This window comes from Carassius auratus, chromosome 22 (assembly GCF_003368295.1).
Source record: "Carassius auratus strain Wakin chromosome 22, ASM336829v1, whole genome shotgun sequence".
In the NCBI taxonomy this organism is placed as follows: Eukaryota; Metazoa; Chordata; class Actinopteri; order Cypriniformes; family Cyprinidae; genus Carassius; species Carassius auratus.
In genome coordinates, this window is record NC_039264.1 from 20705088 (window position 1) to 20719950 (window position 14863).

The 14863-nt window shown below is 43.6% G+C and overlaps 1 protein-coding gene across 2 annotated transcripts; it reads left to right on the forward strand.

Annotated features, from left to right (window-relative positions):
* The first annotated feature begins 693 nt into the window (after positions 1–693).
* Positions 694–14701, forward strand: LOC113039978 (CD276 antigen homolog). 2 transcript variants are annotated; one of them, XM_026198163.1, is made up of 4 exons: positions 694–736; positions 13033–13073; positions 13166–13504; positions 13620–14701. In XM_026198163.1, the coding sequence occupies exons 1-4, from the start codon at positions 708–710 to the stop codon at positions 13823–13825; spliced, it is 615 nt and encodes a 204-aa protein (XP_026053948.1). In that variant the 5' UTR covers positions 694–707; the 3' UTR covers positions 13826–14701. The 2 variants fall into 2 exon arrangements, with proteins under 2 accessions (XP_026053948.1, XP_026053949.1); XM_026198164.1 differs by lacking the exon at positions 694–736 and adding an exon at positions 4832–4949 and having other exon boundaries at positions 13620–14693.
* The last annotated feature ends 162 nt before the right edge of the window (positions 14702–14863 follow it).

Sequence of the window (14863 nt, forward strand, 5' to 3'; positions counted from 1 at the left end):
AAAACCTTTAAATATTATTGTATTTGGATTGTTCTACTACCTGTTTTTGGCATTACCTCCATGCATACTGCATAATAAAGTGTGGGGTTATTTTCATCTGTTTTATACAGTATGTTTCCAAAATTAAACTGCTGTTTGACAATTTTGACCATGTGGTAGTTTATTGAAGTTGTTTGTAAAGCCATTGCTGCCAGTCATTAGATTTTTAGCCTTGCATGTACCATGTTGATCTAAATGCCAACTAGGATCTAGGTGTATTTATACACGGTGCAAGGTACGACGGGGAAACAACGTTGTGTTATCAACGCTGATTAACTTTTCAAAATCAACACCTCATTCAGCTTTCATCCCAGGTCTGCAGCACGACCCTAATTCACCCGTAATGCAGGTAAGACGGTGAAACAGCGTCGCGATTTCAACGGTGAATCCACGTCGTGATTTCAACGTTGATCCAATTTGCAAAATCGAAAGGAAATTCAACGTTGAAATGCCGGCTGGGTATAGTTGAACCACTGTAATGGTAATGTTTTAATGTGCTTTTATATGACATTTCACAGTAATCACATTTACTGTGCTCACAGATCACTATTAACATTCTGTAAATAATTCTGTTTTATTTTCTTTTCCCTTGTATTAATTTTTTAGCTGAAAAGACGTAAATGAAGCAGTCACCCCAGTGGTGTTTGTGGAGAGGTATTCCTTCAGAAATGGAGAAGACAGAAAGCTGCAGAGGCAGGTAGTTTGATAGTTTGTCCCTTTTATCAAACATTCCTGTTGTTATCATTTGCACAGCATTTGTTGTTTCTTAAACTGTTGTACGGTCCAAATACCCACACTTGCCATCTTTGCACATTTCCTTTATTGGCCCAAGTGAGCATGAAGATCACAAGTGTGTGTCGATATTAACATGACAAAGTTCATTTCAACTTTGCATTTTAAAAGAAACTTCTAAATGTCTTTTCAATAGTCCCTATTAAAGATGAAAATTATTTTGTGGTGCTTCTAATTAAAGCCACAATATGTAATTTTTCTGCTTTAAAAATAGCAGAAATCACTATATCTATGTTATATATATATTTTTGTTGTGTACTTACATCATCCCGACAGTTTCCACGAACTTTCAAATCCGGAGAAAATTATAGTTTAATTCGAAGACACGGCACGTTTCTTTATTTCCGTTTTGTCGCCCGTCTATGACGTCATATAAACTTTGACCCCTCAAGTTTATCTAACTTCCTGCGGAATCGCCAAATACAAAGGTGAACAGAAACAAAGACGAGACGCAGAAGAAAAAGTAGTAGCCTTTATCGAGACTATTATATTTATATTGTTTATATTCGTATTTTAACCTCAATCTATAACTTAGTTATGGATCATGATTATGCTTTGCCTGCACGTTCTGTGAAGCGCAAACGCACGGGTGAAATAAATGACCCGAGATGGTTTTGGGACAAGAGAAGCAACAAGACACGGGTAAATATTGGAGTACTCTCGCTCTGATCAGTGATTGTCTGTGCTCAGCCTCTCAGTGCTCTGCTATACGGGAGCGCGCTCTTCCGGCAGACGCGCCCTTAGGACCCATATAAGGAAATTCCGCTCCATCTAACGTCACACAGAGCCATACTCGAAAAAAACTATCAGAAACTTGTGACAAACCGGAAGGAGTATTTTTGGAACAGAAATACTCTTTCAAACGTACAACTTAATTTTTTTAACTTTGTCCATGTTTAGCATGGGAATCCAACTCTTTAACAGTGTAAAAAACTCAGTATGCATGAAATAGCATTTCACCCCCCCCCCCCCTTTATTGTTTTTTTTTTATATCAGACATGACATCCTAAACATTGTTACATTTTATTTTGGGTTGTTACATTGTATGGTTGTGAGATGAATTATAATTGAATCTGTGAATTAAACTGTTTTCCATTTAAGGACTAAAATAAATGTCTAAAATTCAGTTAGTTGTTGTTTGCCTTTATTTTCTTTCACTCCTTAAGGAATAAAAAGGAACTTTTTTGCCACCTAAAGGTACAAAATGGCTTTATCACTGGGGTGGTACCTTAATGGGACAAAATTGTACCTTTTTCCAGAGGTACTTTATTGTACCTTTGTCTAAGGTACATTATTGATCCTAAAAGGTACAGTATTGGCCCTTAGAAGGTATAAAGCTTTTGTTCCTTAAAGGTACCGTTTTGTACTTTTTTTTCTGAGAGTGTAGGTGTAGACGTAAATAAAACACAATCTAACAGGTAGAAAATTAAATTAGAAACATCTAAACTTTTCAGGTCGCAGCAAGTGCACCGCTAGTCATTCACATCCTTTCCCGGAACATACTGAAAGCTAAGATGGAGAAAAAGATGATCATAGCTGTACAAGGATAGCCATTTTTTAAATGAATCTATTAGCAGAGCTACTGAACGGGATGTTTAGCATAGACAGTAAAAGAAATGGACAGCGACCCCATTGGAACTCAATTGAGACAAGTGATGCCCGTTTTTAGCGTTTTTTAGCACTTCCATTTCTGACGCGCAGACTCAAACTAAGCTTGATGACGTCAGCAACCTGTCTGCCAGATGTAAATCTTCTAGTAGCTGTGCGTGCAAACTGCCATCGTTAATCTTGCAGAGACGGCGAGCTTGAGCGGGGAGTTCTTTGGCGTGAGTGAGCAGGAGTAAGTTTTCTGATTAATTATTTTGTATAGTATTTTAAAATGTAACGCCAGTACGCCATATTAAGTTAATTGCCTGCGAGCTTCTCCTCCTGTCTGTACAGTAATGTGACAGAGAGTCGAGTGGTTATGACGCAATTGTTAGCCTATTTTTACAAAAACTGTTTATACGGGCCATAATGTAACATAGAAGGTAATGGAGCCCTTTATACATTGTCGTGTATCTTTATAAATAAATAATGGACAACTGGAGTCTTTAAACGCCTCAGATGTAAAGTTATTCGCTGTCAAAGTGACGCCAAAATGAATGGGAGGTCAATGGGATGCTAACACAAGTGAAGTTCTGCTACAAGATGGCGGCACCCAGCCGACTTCAACTTCTGGTTGACTTCCTTGCCGCCTGATGTTTAGTGCTAGAAATCAATTTATTCTTTGCTGAAACTTCTGCGTCTTCATGGAGAGTGGGTCATGGTTGCCCAGCAACAGCAGACGCCACTGGAGCCCTAGCACAGATTACAGAGTGCTTTGGAAATAAGGAGAGCGCGCCTAGCGTTTTACACACGTTTTCAGTTGCGACATCATGCAAATGTGGTTTTGTTTTGAAGGAGGTAGGTTTAGGGTTGAGCTAGGTGGTTGCCGTGATTTTGCCAAGTAAGACATGTTACTGGATCAACATCTTCTGATGATCAACATTACTGTCCAAAAATATAGAATTAACCCAATCCCAATCCCTACCCCTAAACCTAACCTTACCCATCATTTATTCCTAAAATCAGTGGGAAATAATAGCTGATTAACAAGGGTGTAGAAGCACCTGACTCTGATTGTAAGCCTAAAATAGATATTTTCTGAAAAGTTATATCTCAGTTCTGATTGGTTGATTGGTTGATTGGAAATGTTGTTCCAGGATCAACAAGGATATTGATCCAGGAACATGTTGTACTTTGTGAAATCACGCTAGCCGAGCTAGGTGTAGACGTTAATAAAACACAATCTAGGTAGAAAATTACATTTCATTGTTCGTTTCCGATCAGAGTTGTAAAAAGTGTTTCTGTTGCTCATGAAAACGTTTCAGAAACGTCTGTGTATTATATTGCACAATACTGCATTATATACACTTCATCTGTGATAGAGCTGAAAGTGTCCAGCTTGACTGCTCCATTTCAACTACGTCCCCGACTGCAAGCGTCTAATCTCGTTAACCGCCATCTGTCGAATACATCTTTTGAAAGCTCCAAAGATCAAAGAATGCAACTCTGGTTTCAAGCGTCTCTGCAAATGTTATTCCCTCTCCGATTTTGTCAGTTTAACAGCAGTGGGCAGAATAATAACTGATTAATCGCACCCCTCCAACGGTTTGCTTAAAGTGGGAGAAGGAGAGGAAGTGTGATAGAAAAACTGCCCCCCTATTCAATAATAGGCGTTCGAATTGAAACATCATTGCGAAGATAGATCAGTTTATGACATCAAAGTACCGCAACAGCGTTTCAAAAGAATAATGAGCCATCTACTCTCTAATCGCCCTCGCCGTACTTTGACATCATACACCGATCGATCTGCGCAGCACTGCTTCAAGTCAACATGCCTTTATTCTGTTTCAGTTGGAAATATGTCACAACACTGAAAAGGCGACTGCAACTCCCAGTTCACACTGTAAATGTTGTTAGAGATACAACCATACACCCCGATTATGTTTACATGTTTGGCAATAAAAAATAAAATAAAAACAAAACAAAAAACTTTTAAATAATTCACACAGACTTTATATAGGTATATAATTCATGCATGTCTGGTCCAAGTAGCTCCACATTTTCGTTTTTTTTAAATGTTATGGTAATATTTTACTTTGCGTTACAATTTAATGATTTTTTTTCAGTAGAAATCATGTCTGTTTTTGAAAGGGTGTATATGGGAGAATGGAGAAACATGCCATCGGGTGTAGTTCCATGATCCACTAGCAGTGACTAACCGGAAGTTACAAAAAGAGGAACGGGAAGTGACTGTAAATGTGCTCTTTACTTTTTTTTTTGTAATTGTCTAGCCTTCTGTCTCTGTTTTTTTTTTCTATATTTGTGAAAAACGTATTCGACATTTTTTATTGATTAATATTTTTTTATTGATTATATATGACATATATTTGCTTATCGCCGGATGTTTTTTTTTTTTTTTTTTTTTGCTGTATGACAACTTCCTCCCGGAAAGGGCAACGCGTTAGATACCTTCTGTTTTCGCAAATTATGTATAAGCTAAATTAATTATTTCGGGACAACATGATCATCGGGTATGTTCATAATTTCTACATGATACTTGGTTTTTCACAAAACGAGCCGTATCGTGCTTCCCACATATTTCGGATCTGCCGCGAAATGTGCAAAGTGAAAGTTCCCTTATCGAGTCGGTCTCTCGACATTACGTATGGGGAAATCCATTTCCTCGAAATTATGAAGTCTGATTGAATAACTCTTTTGCTTGCAAATAGCCAATGGCGCCCTTGCCCTCACCTGATTGGCTGACAGCCATCAATATAGGTGACGGTGGGCGCCAAAACCCTCAGAATCTTTTTTCTTCACTTGAGTCTGGTTTCGCCGTGGATTCACGCATACAGAGCGGAAAATTGTGGAAAATTATCCCCTCTCGCGTTCCGGTGATTTTACTTTTAAAATGTCTCTTTGCCGCATGTGTGGTGGGCCCATTGATTTCCCGGACGCACACGAGCAGTGTGTGCTGTGCCTGGGTCGGGCTCACGCAGAGGCGGCATTCGAAGGATCCGGATGTCGTGCCTGTGAGGAGCTTCCCATCAAGATCCTTCGTGCAAGGCTGGCCGTTACCCGTAACGGTGGCCCTGTATCTCCTGCCTCTCCCCCGTCCGCCGCCGTCGAGCCGCGAACCGGGAGACTGCAGAGAGCTCCGTCGACGGATTCTGTCGAGGTACTGGCGTCGGCCCAACGCCCACGCCACCCTCACGTGGAAGATCCCCTCTCATACTCTGAGGCCAGTTACCGCCCTCCACTAGAAGCGCGGGAAATGGTCTCGTTTGGATATGACGAGGACGACGCCATGTCTACTAATGCCTCAGACCCGGGAGCGTGGTCCGAGGCCCCGTCTGAAGCCGCCCCCGCCTCGCTGGATGCCGAGCTTATGGCGATCCTCACGGAGGCGGTGGCAGATATGGAATTGGAGTGGACAGCCCCCAAGGAGCTGCCGTCTAAGAGATGGATGGACGGTTCTTTCCTCGGCGCGGGCCGCCAGGCTGAAGCCCCGCAGAGACCCGCGCCTTTTTTCTCTGAGGTCCACGAGGAACTCACCCGGTCATGGCGCTCCCCTTACTCAGCCCGAGCCCATGCACAGGGGACCCAGCTGCTGACGATGGTGGAAGGGGCAGAGAAATTGGGATACGCGCGACCGCCTCCCGTCGAGGATGCTATCGCGGCCCATCTCGCGTCTTCTCCCGGCTGGAAAACCGCCTCTTTGCCTTCTAAGCCATGTCGAGCTACTGCTCACATCGCTGAGAAGGCGTACATATCTGCTGGACATGCAGCATCTGCCCTCCACACGATGGCAATCCTGCAGGTCTTCCAAACTCGGCTCCTTGGGTCCCTGGATGAGGGAAGCCCGGACCCAGAGTCGCTCAGGAAGCTGCGCACGTTGGCGGATCTCGCTCTCGCGGCGTCAAAAAAGATAGCGCAGGGAATCGGCCGCAATATGAGCAGCCTTGTGGTCCTGCATCGCCATCTGTGGCTGACGCTGTCCGGCATGCGCGATGCCGAAAAGAGGCAGTTCCTGGATGCACCGGTGAGCCCCACCGGTCTTTTCGGTGTCGCGGTGGAATCTCTGTCGGAGAAATACGCCGAGACCGTCAAGCAGTCTAAGATGATGCCTCATCTTTTGCCGAAACGGTCTCAAGCCCCCCCTGCAGCGAGGTCCAGATCTTCTTCGGCACAGCGACAAGCGGGAAATACCAGGCGCGCGTTCCCGAGCGCGGCAGAGCGTCGTGAGCCAGAGCCACCATTCCGCCAGAGGCAGCCCAGGAAGCCCCGTTTTGGTCCGAAACCGGCCTCTAGCAGCCAAGGGCGCCCGGCTGGCAAGAAGGAGCAGCGTTCCTGATGCTCGTGCCAGGGGGAAGAGAGCGCGGGACGTGTTCGTCGGACCCGCGGCGAAAAGGGCGCGTTCCCGCCCAGAGTTCGTCAAAGATGTGAATGTTGTGAGAATGAAACCGCTATGTTCTGTTTCAATAAACATGCATTACATGCCTCAGCAAAAGAGCTTTCTTCCTCCCTCTACTATTACCCGCTACATAAGCGAAGCCTCTCCTCCGAGAGACGCTTCGCAAAGCGGAAGCTCGGGGAAACCCGAGGAGGTGACTATGTATGTTCCCGTGCAAGAAGCCGCGAACGAGTCACCTGCCACTCATATAACGGTCAACGCTTCCCCAGTGGCTGGCGCACACGCCCCGCCGCAGCATGCATTAATACCATCCGTATTGAGTCATCTCAGCGCGTGGGCGACGCTCCCCGCGGCATCTTATTGGGTGATCAACACGATAAAACGCGGCTATACGCTCCAGTTCGCTCGCAGACCACCCCGCTTCGGCGGTGTGATTATGACAGAAGTGTCAGAACAGAGCGCCCCGCTGCTACGAGCAGAAATATCCTCTCTCCTGGCCAAACAAGCAGTAGAGATAGTGCCCGTGGAACGGAGAAATTCCGGTTTCTACAGCCGTTATTTTCTAGTTCCGAAAAAGGACGGAGGTATGCGCCCCATCTTAGACCTGAGATTACTGAACAAAGCGCTCGCGAAACGCACGTTCAAGATGATAACTGTGAAGCAGATCCTCGCGCACATTCAGCCCGACGATTACTTCATTGCAGTGGATCTAAAGGATGCTTACTTCCACATCCAGATAGCCCCACATCACAGGCGCTTCCTGCGTTTTGCATTCGAGGGTGTGGCGTACCAGTTCAAAGTGTTGCCGTTTGGGCTCGCTTTGGCTCCCCGTGTATTTACAATATGCATGAATACAGCGCTCGCTCCCCTGAAGCTCAGTGGAATGCGCATACTGAATTATCTCGACGACTGGTTAGTCATCGCACGGTCGAGAAGCGCTCTCGAGGAACACAAACACAGACTCCTCGCCCATCTGACAGGTTTGGGGCTGTCTGTGAACATTCAGAAGAGCACACTGCAGCCGCGCCAATATATCACATTCCTGGGTATGATACTGGACTCGCGCTCTATGACCGCGAAGCTGTCAGAGCCGAGAATCCAGTCGATTCAAAATACACTAGCCCTCTTCGTTCAAGGCAGAGCTATCCCCTTAAGAACGTTTCAGAGGTTGCTCGGTCTGATGGCGGCCGCAGCCTCCGTCTGCAGACTGGGCTTGTTACACATGAGACCGCTTCAACACTGGTTACAGAGCCGAGTGAAGCCGCGGGCGTGGAGAGCGGGAACGGAACGCCTTATCATAACGCGTTCATGTCTCGAGACTCTGGCGCCTTGGTTCGGCACGACCATATTCGAGCAGGGTACTGCTATGGGGAGAGTGGTCAGACGTGTAGTGGTCACTACGGATGCTTCACTATCAGGCTGGGGAGCCCTATGCGATGGCAGACCAGCATTCGGTACGTGGACAGGGGACCAGACGCGCTGGCATATAAACTGCTTGGAGATGGAAGCGGTTCATCTAGCGCTGCAGAGTTTCCTTCCGTTTGTGAAACACCGTCATGTTCTCATCAGAACGGACAACACGGCGGTGGTGGCGTACATCAATCGCCATGGACGGACAGGGTACTTCTGTCGATTCGAGCAGTGCACGTACCGGGCAGCTTGAATTGCGGCGCGGACATACTGTCCAGGGACGGCATTGTACATGGAGAATGGAGGCTCCATCCGCAAACGATAAATATGATCTGGAATCTGTTTGGCAAAGCGGAGATCGACCTCTTTGCGTCGCAAGAGAACGCCCACTGCCCTCTGTACTTCTCGCTGACAGCATCCCCCCTGGGGGGAGACGCGCTGTCGAGCCGCTGGCCAAAGGGACGGAAGTATGGTTTTCCCCCAGTCAAGTTAATGCCGCTGGTGCTGCAGAAGATCAGGGAGGAGAGATGTGCGTTGATCCTGGTAGCACCCAAATGGCCCAACCAGCCGTGGTTCCCGGAACTGGTGAACATGTCGCGGCTTCCCCCGTGGCGGATCCCGCCGAGAAGGGACCTCTTATCCCAGGCGAGGGGCACCATATGGCACCCCAACCCAGAGCTTTGGGATCTGCATGTGTGGCAGATCAGCGTGGAGTATATCAGCGAGTGCTGCAGACAATAGCAGAGGCTAGAGCCCCTTCGACGAGGCGTTTATACACTCTGAAGTGGAAAGTATTTGCTAACTGGTGTGTTGACAAAAATGAGGACCCCAGGAGTTGCGATATCTCCATTATTCTGACCTTCCTACAGGAACGTCTGGATGCTGGCAGTACCCCATCTACAGTGAAAGTCTACGTGGCCGCTATCGCCGTTTTTCGTGACTTGCTAGACGGCCATTCAGTGGGGAGGCACCCCCTGATAACGAGCTTTCTTCGGGGAGCTAGGCGGCTTAATCCACCCCGCCTTCGTCAGATGCCGGTCTGGGACCTGTCATTAGTGCTTAGTGCGCTGTCCAACCCACCTTTTGAACCAGCCGAGTTAAGCGACCTTAAAGTGCTCTCATTAAGACGGCGCTACTGCTCGCGCTAGCTTGCGGGAAACGAGTGGGAGACTTGCATGCCCTGTCAGTGAACAGCGCGTGTATGCAGTTTGGACCGGACGATTGTATGGTCAGACTTTTACCCAAACGCGGTTATTCGCCTAAAGTGCTCTCAACGCCGTTCAGAGCTCAGATAGTTACAATTCAAGCATTTTGCCCCGAGGAGGACAGTAATTCAGTGTCTCAGAAGTGTGCTTTGTGCCCCGTGCGTGCCCTGCGTGCATATGTGAACAGAACTAGCCAGTTTCGAACTTCAGAGCAGCTTTTCGTCTGCTACGCGGGTGCCAAGAAGGGCAGCGCGCTGTCGAAGCAGAGGCTATCACACTGGATAGTGGAGGCTGTGCGACTAGCTTATGCTTCCCGGGGAACCGCCTGCCCAATCGGGGTGCACGCCCACTCCACAAGGAGTTTGGCGTCGTCATGGGGTTGGGCGAAAGGTATGTCTATTCAGGACATTTGTTTCGCAGCGGGCTGGTCGTCTCGCAACACGTTTGCGAGATTCTATAATCTGGACATTCCCTCGTTCGCATCACATGTGCTGTCAGTGCAGGAGGAGGGAGTTGAGCAGTCTTCGGACTAAGCTATGGGCACGCCCTACCTAGCGCGTGCACTAGCCGTGGTTCTTTCTACCAGGTCAGCGTCAGTTATTGTTGTAATAGCTGCGGTTGAGGTATTCATTCACTATCTAATGTGGTCCCTTTATTATGCCCGCATTATAAGCCGGCAGTGTATTCCCAAGCACCAACATATTGCTGCATTTTCCCCATATCACACCAGTGTTGCTTATCTGGGTGCACTGGATTACGATGGTGTAAGAGCTGATTTGGCTCTGTGCCAAGAGGTGTTTCAACCAGGTCCGGTACCCGACCTAGAGCTAACGCGCTGTAAGAGCTAGTGCTTATGCTCTTCTGTGGCTCGATGCGAGCTGGGCCGGACAGTATTTCCCACACGGCGGGGGTTTTATTGTTCCCCATACGTAATGTCGAGAGACCGACTCGATAAGGGAACGTCCCCGGTTACTCACGTAACCTTAGTTCCCTGAGAGGAGGGAACGAGACATTACGTAACCTGCCGTGTGGAAAAACCTTCCAGCCTCATTACTCTCGTTCAGTGGAAGATTCTGAGGGTTTTGGCGCCCACCGTCACCTATATTGATGGCTGTCAGCCAATCAGGTGAGGGCGAGGGCGCCATTGGCTATTTGCAAGCAAAAGAGTTATTCAATCAGACTTCATAATTTCGAGGAAATGGATTTCCCCATACGTAATGTCTCGTTCCCTCCTCTCAGGGAACTAAGGTTACGTGAGTAACCGGGGACGTTTGCTCGCTCGTATTTGGCCTGGTTTATTTAAACTGGCATTAACAAACAACTTAGTAAACAAACAAACAAACTCCTCTCAAGGCCATTAATGCATTAATCGTGGTTTAATTAAATAGCCATTAGCGAGTTGCAGGTTATCACAAATATCTGTTGTAGCTATTCACATTGGCACGTTGTATTGTCTTTGCGGCGTGATGCATGTGCTGTAATTCTTATTTTTTGATAGTAATTTGATTGACAGAGACCATGCATTTAATATTAACATATTAAATATTTGACCAGTAGGGTAAGATGGGTGAAGATGCTCCCTTATGAACAAAATTTACAGCTAAGTCATATTCAGAGTTTAGCAATCTACAGAATAATTAGGCCTATGCAACATCCAGTATATTGTTAAGAGAAATAAACAGAAGCTTTTAATTCAGTTATACATTTTGACAATGAAGTTAATATTTATAACCTATTTAATGTACATTTTTATAAAAATCAGATGGAATTTAGCATATTAGAAGAATTTAAATTTCCACATTTCCACATATATATGTATATATTTTTTTTTTTACTTAGTCAAGGTTAATAAGAGAGCAATTATTTCAGGGGTGTTTCAAGATTTAGTGAATTCTATGCAGGGCTACGTTATCAGACTCCATAACTCAAGTACTCATAATAAGTGTAAATTTTTAAAATACTCGTAATCAGACTACAGCAATTTTTTATAGATTACATGATTACATATTATTTGCACAATGGTAAGAAGTTGTACAGAATTAATTTATTAAAAAAATTCATTTTTTAAACATTTATATTTTTTTTTAATGGTTTTTTAATGTGGCGCTCAGAAGAAATCAGCAACAAGAAAAAAAAAATAGTTTTTTTTTTTTTTTTGCATTCTCTTGCAAAACTTTTGCATTCACTCGAGAAACTTTGCATTCCCTCGCAAAACTTTTTGAGTTCTCTCGCAAAATTATTTGCATTCCCTGAGTTCGGACATACACTTCCTGTTTACTTTAAGTTAAGTTCACAATAGAGCGGTTCATAGAGTTTTATTTTGAACTTGGACGAAATGGCATTCTTATAAAGGTACAGCTTTGGGACATACTAAAACATGTAAAACATTGGATGACTAAATTCAGTGCACACCTTTAATAAAGCATACAGACACGCAGAATAGCCTAGAATATGAACATAACCCGGTCAATTGCACTTTAAGCGTATCCCTTGAAAGTAGGTGATGGACATTTACCGCTAATCAGAGAACCAGCTTTACTGACGAGACATGCGATTAATCGTGCAGCCCTAATGTACACTTAATACAGTATGTAATACACTTATATATAACACACTTAAACTGTTAGGCCTATATAAAATCAATGTCACATATGCAATATTTTGGATATTCTTTAAATTTTTTAATAAACGGTATCCTGAATTTGGCATTTTTATGTTACTGTCTTAGTCCATTAATTAAGCATTTTCTTTCTATGAGGGACAGCCTACGCTTAAAGTGCAATTGACTGGGTTATGTTCATATTCTGGGCTATTCTGCTTGTCTGTCTGATTTAAGAATATGGTGTGTAATGTGTACTGAATTTAGTCATCCAGTGTGTAACAAACGTTCGTAGTCTCGGGAAGGAGGCGGCGGGAACCGGCGAACATTCAAACAAAACTTTAATTATAAAATATACCTAAAAGAAGTGAAGTGACATACGGCCAAGTATGCTGACCCATACTCAGAATTTGTGTTCTGCATTTAACCGAACCATAGTGCACACACACACACACACACACACACACACACACACACACACACACACACACACACAGTGAACACACACACACAGTGAACACACACCCGGAGCAGTGGGCATCATTTATGCTGCGGCGCCCGGGAGCAGTTGGGGGTTCAGTGCCTTGCTCAAGGGCACCTCAGTCATGGTATTGCTGCCCCGAGACTCGAACCCACAACCCTAGTGTTAGGAGTCAAACTCTCTAACCACTAGGCCACAGCTTCGCCAAAAGAGTGCGTCAGCCCCTCCTCATGGACGACTGTCGCACACAAACAGAACCAAAACACAAAATAAAGTCCAAGCCTGGTCCCATCATACTTTTAGTTTGTGCAACTGGTAAACAAACTTTGCATACATTGTTTTTGCGATTTTACTGACATCACAGCTATTTCTAGAACTTTTTTAACCAACATGATCACTGGTTATCAGTTCTGCACATCTCAAACAAGCCTGATGCCAATATCAAGCTGTACTAGCTAAGATTAATAAAGCTAAAATAACTTTTTGTTTTGTTTTGTTTCTGCAGATTCTGTTTCATCATTGTGTTTGCGGTGCTGATAAACAAAGGTGAGCATCTGAACTAAGTTTAAAAAAGGTAAATAAATACCACTTGTATGGATGTCAGATTGTGTTTACAGATAGAGTATGTGTTTTTTCAGTCTCTCTGCAGCTCACAGTAGAGGTCACAGTAGAGGGTTTCATCGGTGGTTCTGTTCTCCTGCCGTGTTCTTCAACTCAACATGATCTTAAACTTCAAGACACTGATGTGTTTTGGAGAAACAAAGCTAGTCAGTCTATTTATGATTTAATTAAAGGTACAGAATCTTTAGAGTCACAGGACCCACGGTATAAGAACAGAGTGCAAACTTTCCCTGACGAGTATAAGAGAGGAAACTTCTCCATCAAACTCATCGATCTCACTCACGCTGATGAAGGAACGTTCATCTGCCTCATCACACGCTCAAATGAACGGGGTACTGTACAGCTGATCATCAAAGGTGGGTAAAAATAGTTCATTATGTTTGTAGTTTTAAATGAAAAACAGATTGAATTCCTGCCTGAATGCATTTCATTCATTTGTCAAAGTGCAGTAATGTGTGTGCCCCCCCACAGAATCAACAGATCAAGAAAACCATGGACCAGAAACACAAATATTAGACTGGTGGAAGATATTACTGATCTGTGTTTTTACTTTATTACCTGTTTTCGGTTTGTCTTATTTCATATTTCAGCATGGAAAAAGAACTCTCCCAAGAAGTCTCCCATATAGAAAGAACAGTAGTACACTTTCTCATTTTCTAACTTTATTGCACCTTTAATGTTACTTTTAGTCAAATTTGTCCCGCTTTCATTGCTTCTTTCTGGTGTATAATACTGTTAAGGCCTTTTGCACCTAGCAGTGCATGTTTTCTGGCACCCATTATAACTAATGTTTTCTGGCACCCATTGTAACTAATGTTCTCATCAGAAGAGTTAGTGGCATGTCTTGCCAAATCACATTTTATGTTGCGGTTTCAATGGAGCACATCTGATGCTGTGCTCCCCTTACAGTGTGAAACAAGCATTACACTGTTTTGTGCTGTGATATTCTTGTGGACACAAATCACTGTCCGCTGCTTGTTCTTATTGTGTAACAATGAGATTGTGAAACACTCAAACGGGAACATGCTGTCAGTTGTTACGTTTTTTGCCTTAAAACTTTACCACAATTGTCCTTTCTTCATGTTTTGTTTGCCAGAATAAATGTATCTTGTTTGCCAGTATAAATGTATTTTGTATTCTTACGCCTTCCTTGTTTGTTTATATAATATAAATACGATATTAATTTTATACTGTGGCCATTTATACAAAAGCCATTAATCATCTTAAACTCAACAGATTTCCATGGGTAAGCAATTTTCTGTTGAATTCTACAGATTAATATAATTTTACAATATTTGTGTAAGCTATTGTAGAATGTGTTATGAAAGGGAAGAATAAAGTGAATATGAAGAAGTAAATGTTTTGACAAGCTATTCGCAAGTGTTTTGTTATATTTTCTGGAAATATAAGACATATGACAGTAGTTATGAAAGTCTTTGTTTTGTTCTTCTAATAATTATACATTTAAAATGAACTGGATCAAACAACAGTAACACAATTTCACAATAAATATGTTGTATAAAATAAAATCAGTGTATCATGATAATTGAACTAGGAACAATATTATTTTGGTTAGTTAATAATTGAATGATAATTTAATGATGTGTGTGTGTGTGTGTGTGTGTGTGTGTATATATATATATATATATATATATATATATATATATATATATATATATATATATATATATATATATATATATACTTATTAAAAT

Bases quoted from the DNA above. Each gene is read 5' to 3' on its own strand.
- LOC113039978 (XM_026198163.1), top strand. From the start codon at position 708: ATGGAGAAGACAGAAAGCTGCAGAGGCAG. The intron at 13,074-13,165 runs GTGAGCATCTGA...GTGTTTTTTCAG, and splicing joins TGCGGTGCTGATAAACAAAG to TCTCTCTGCAGCTCACAGTA. The intron at 13,505-13,619 runs GTGGGTAAAAAT...GCCCCCCCACAG, and splicing joins TGTACAGCTGATCATCAAAG to AATCAACAGATCAAGAAAAC.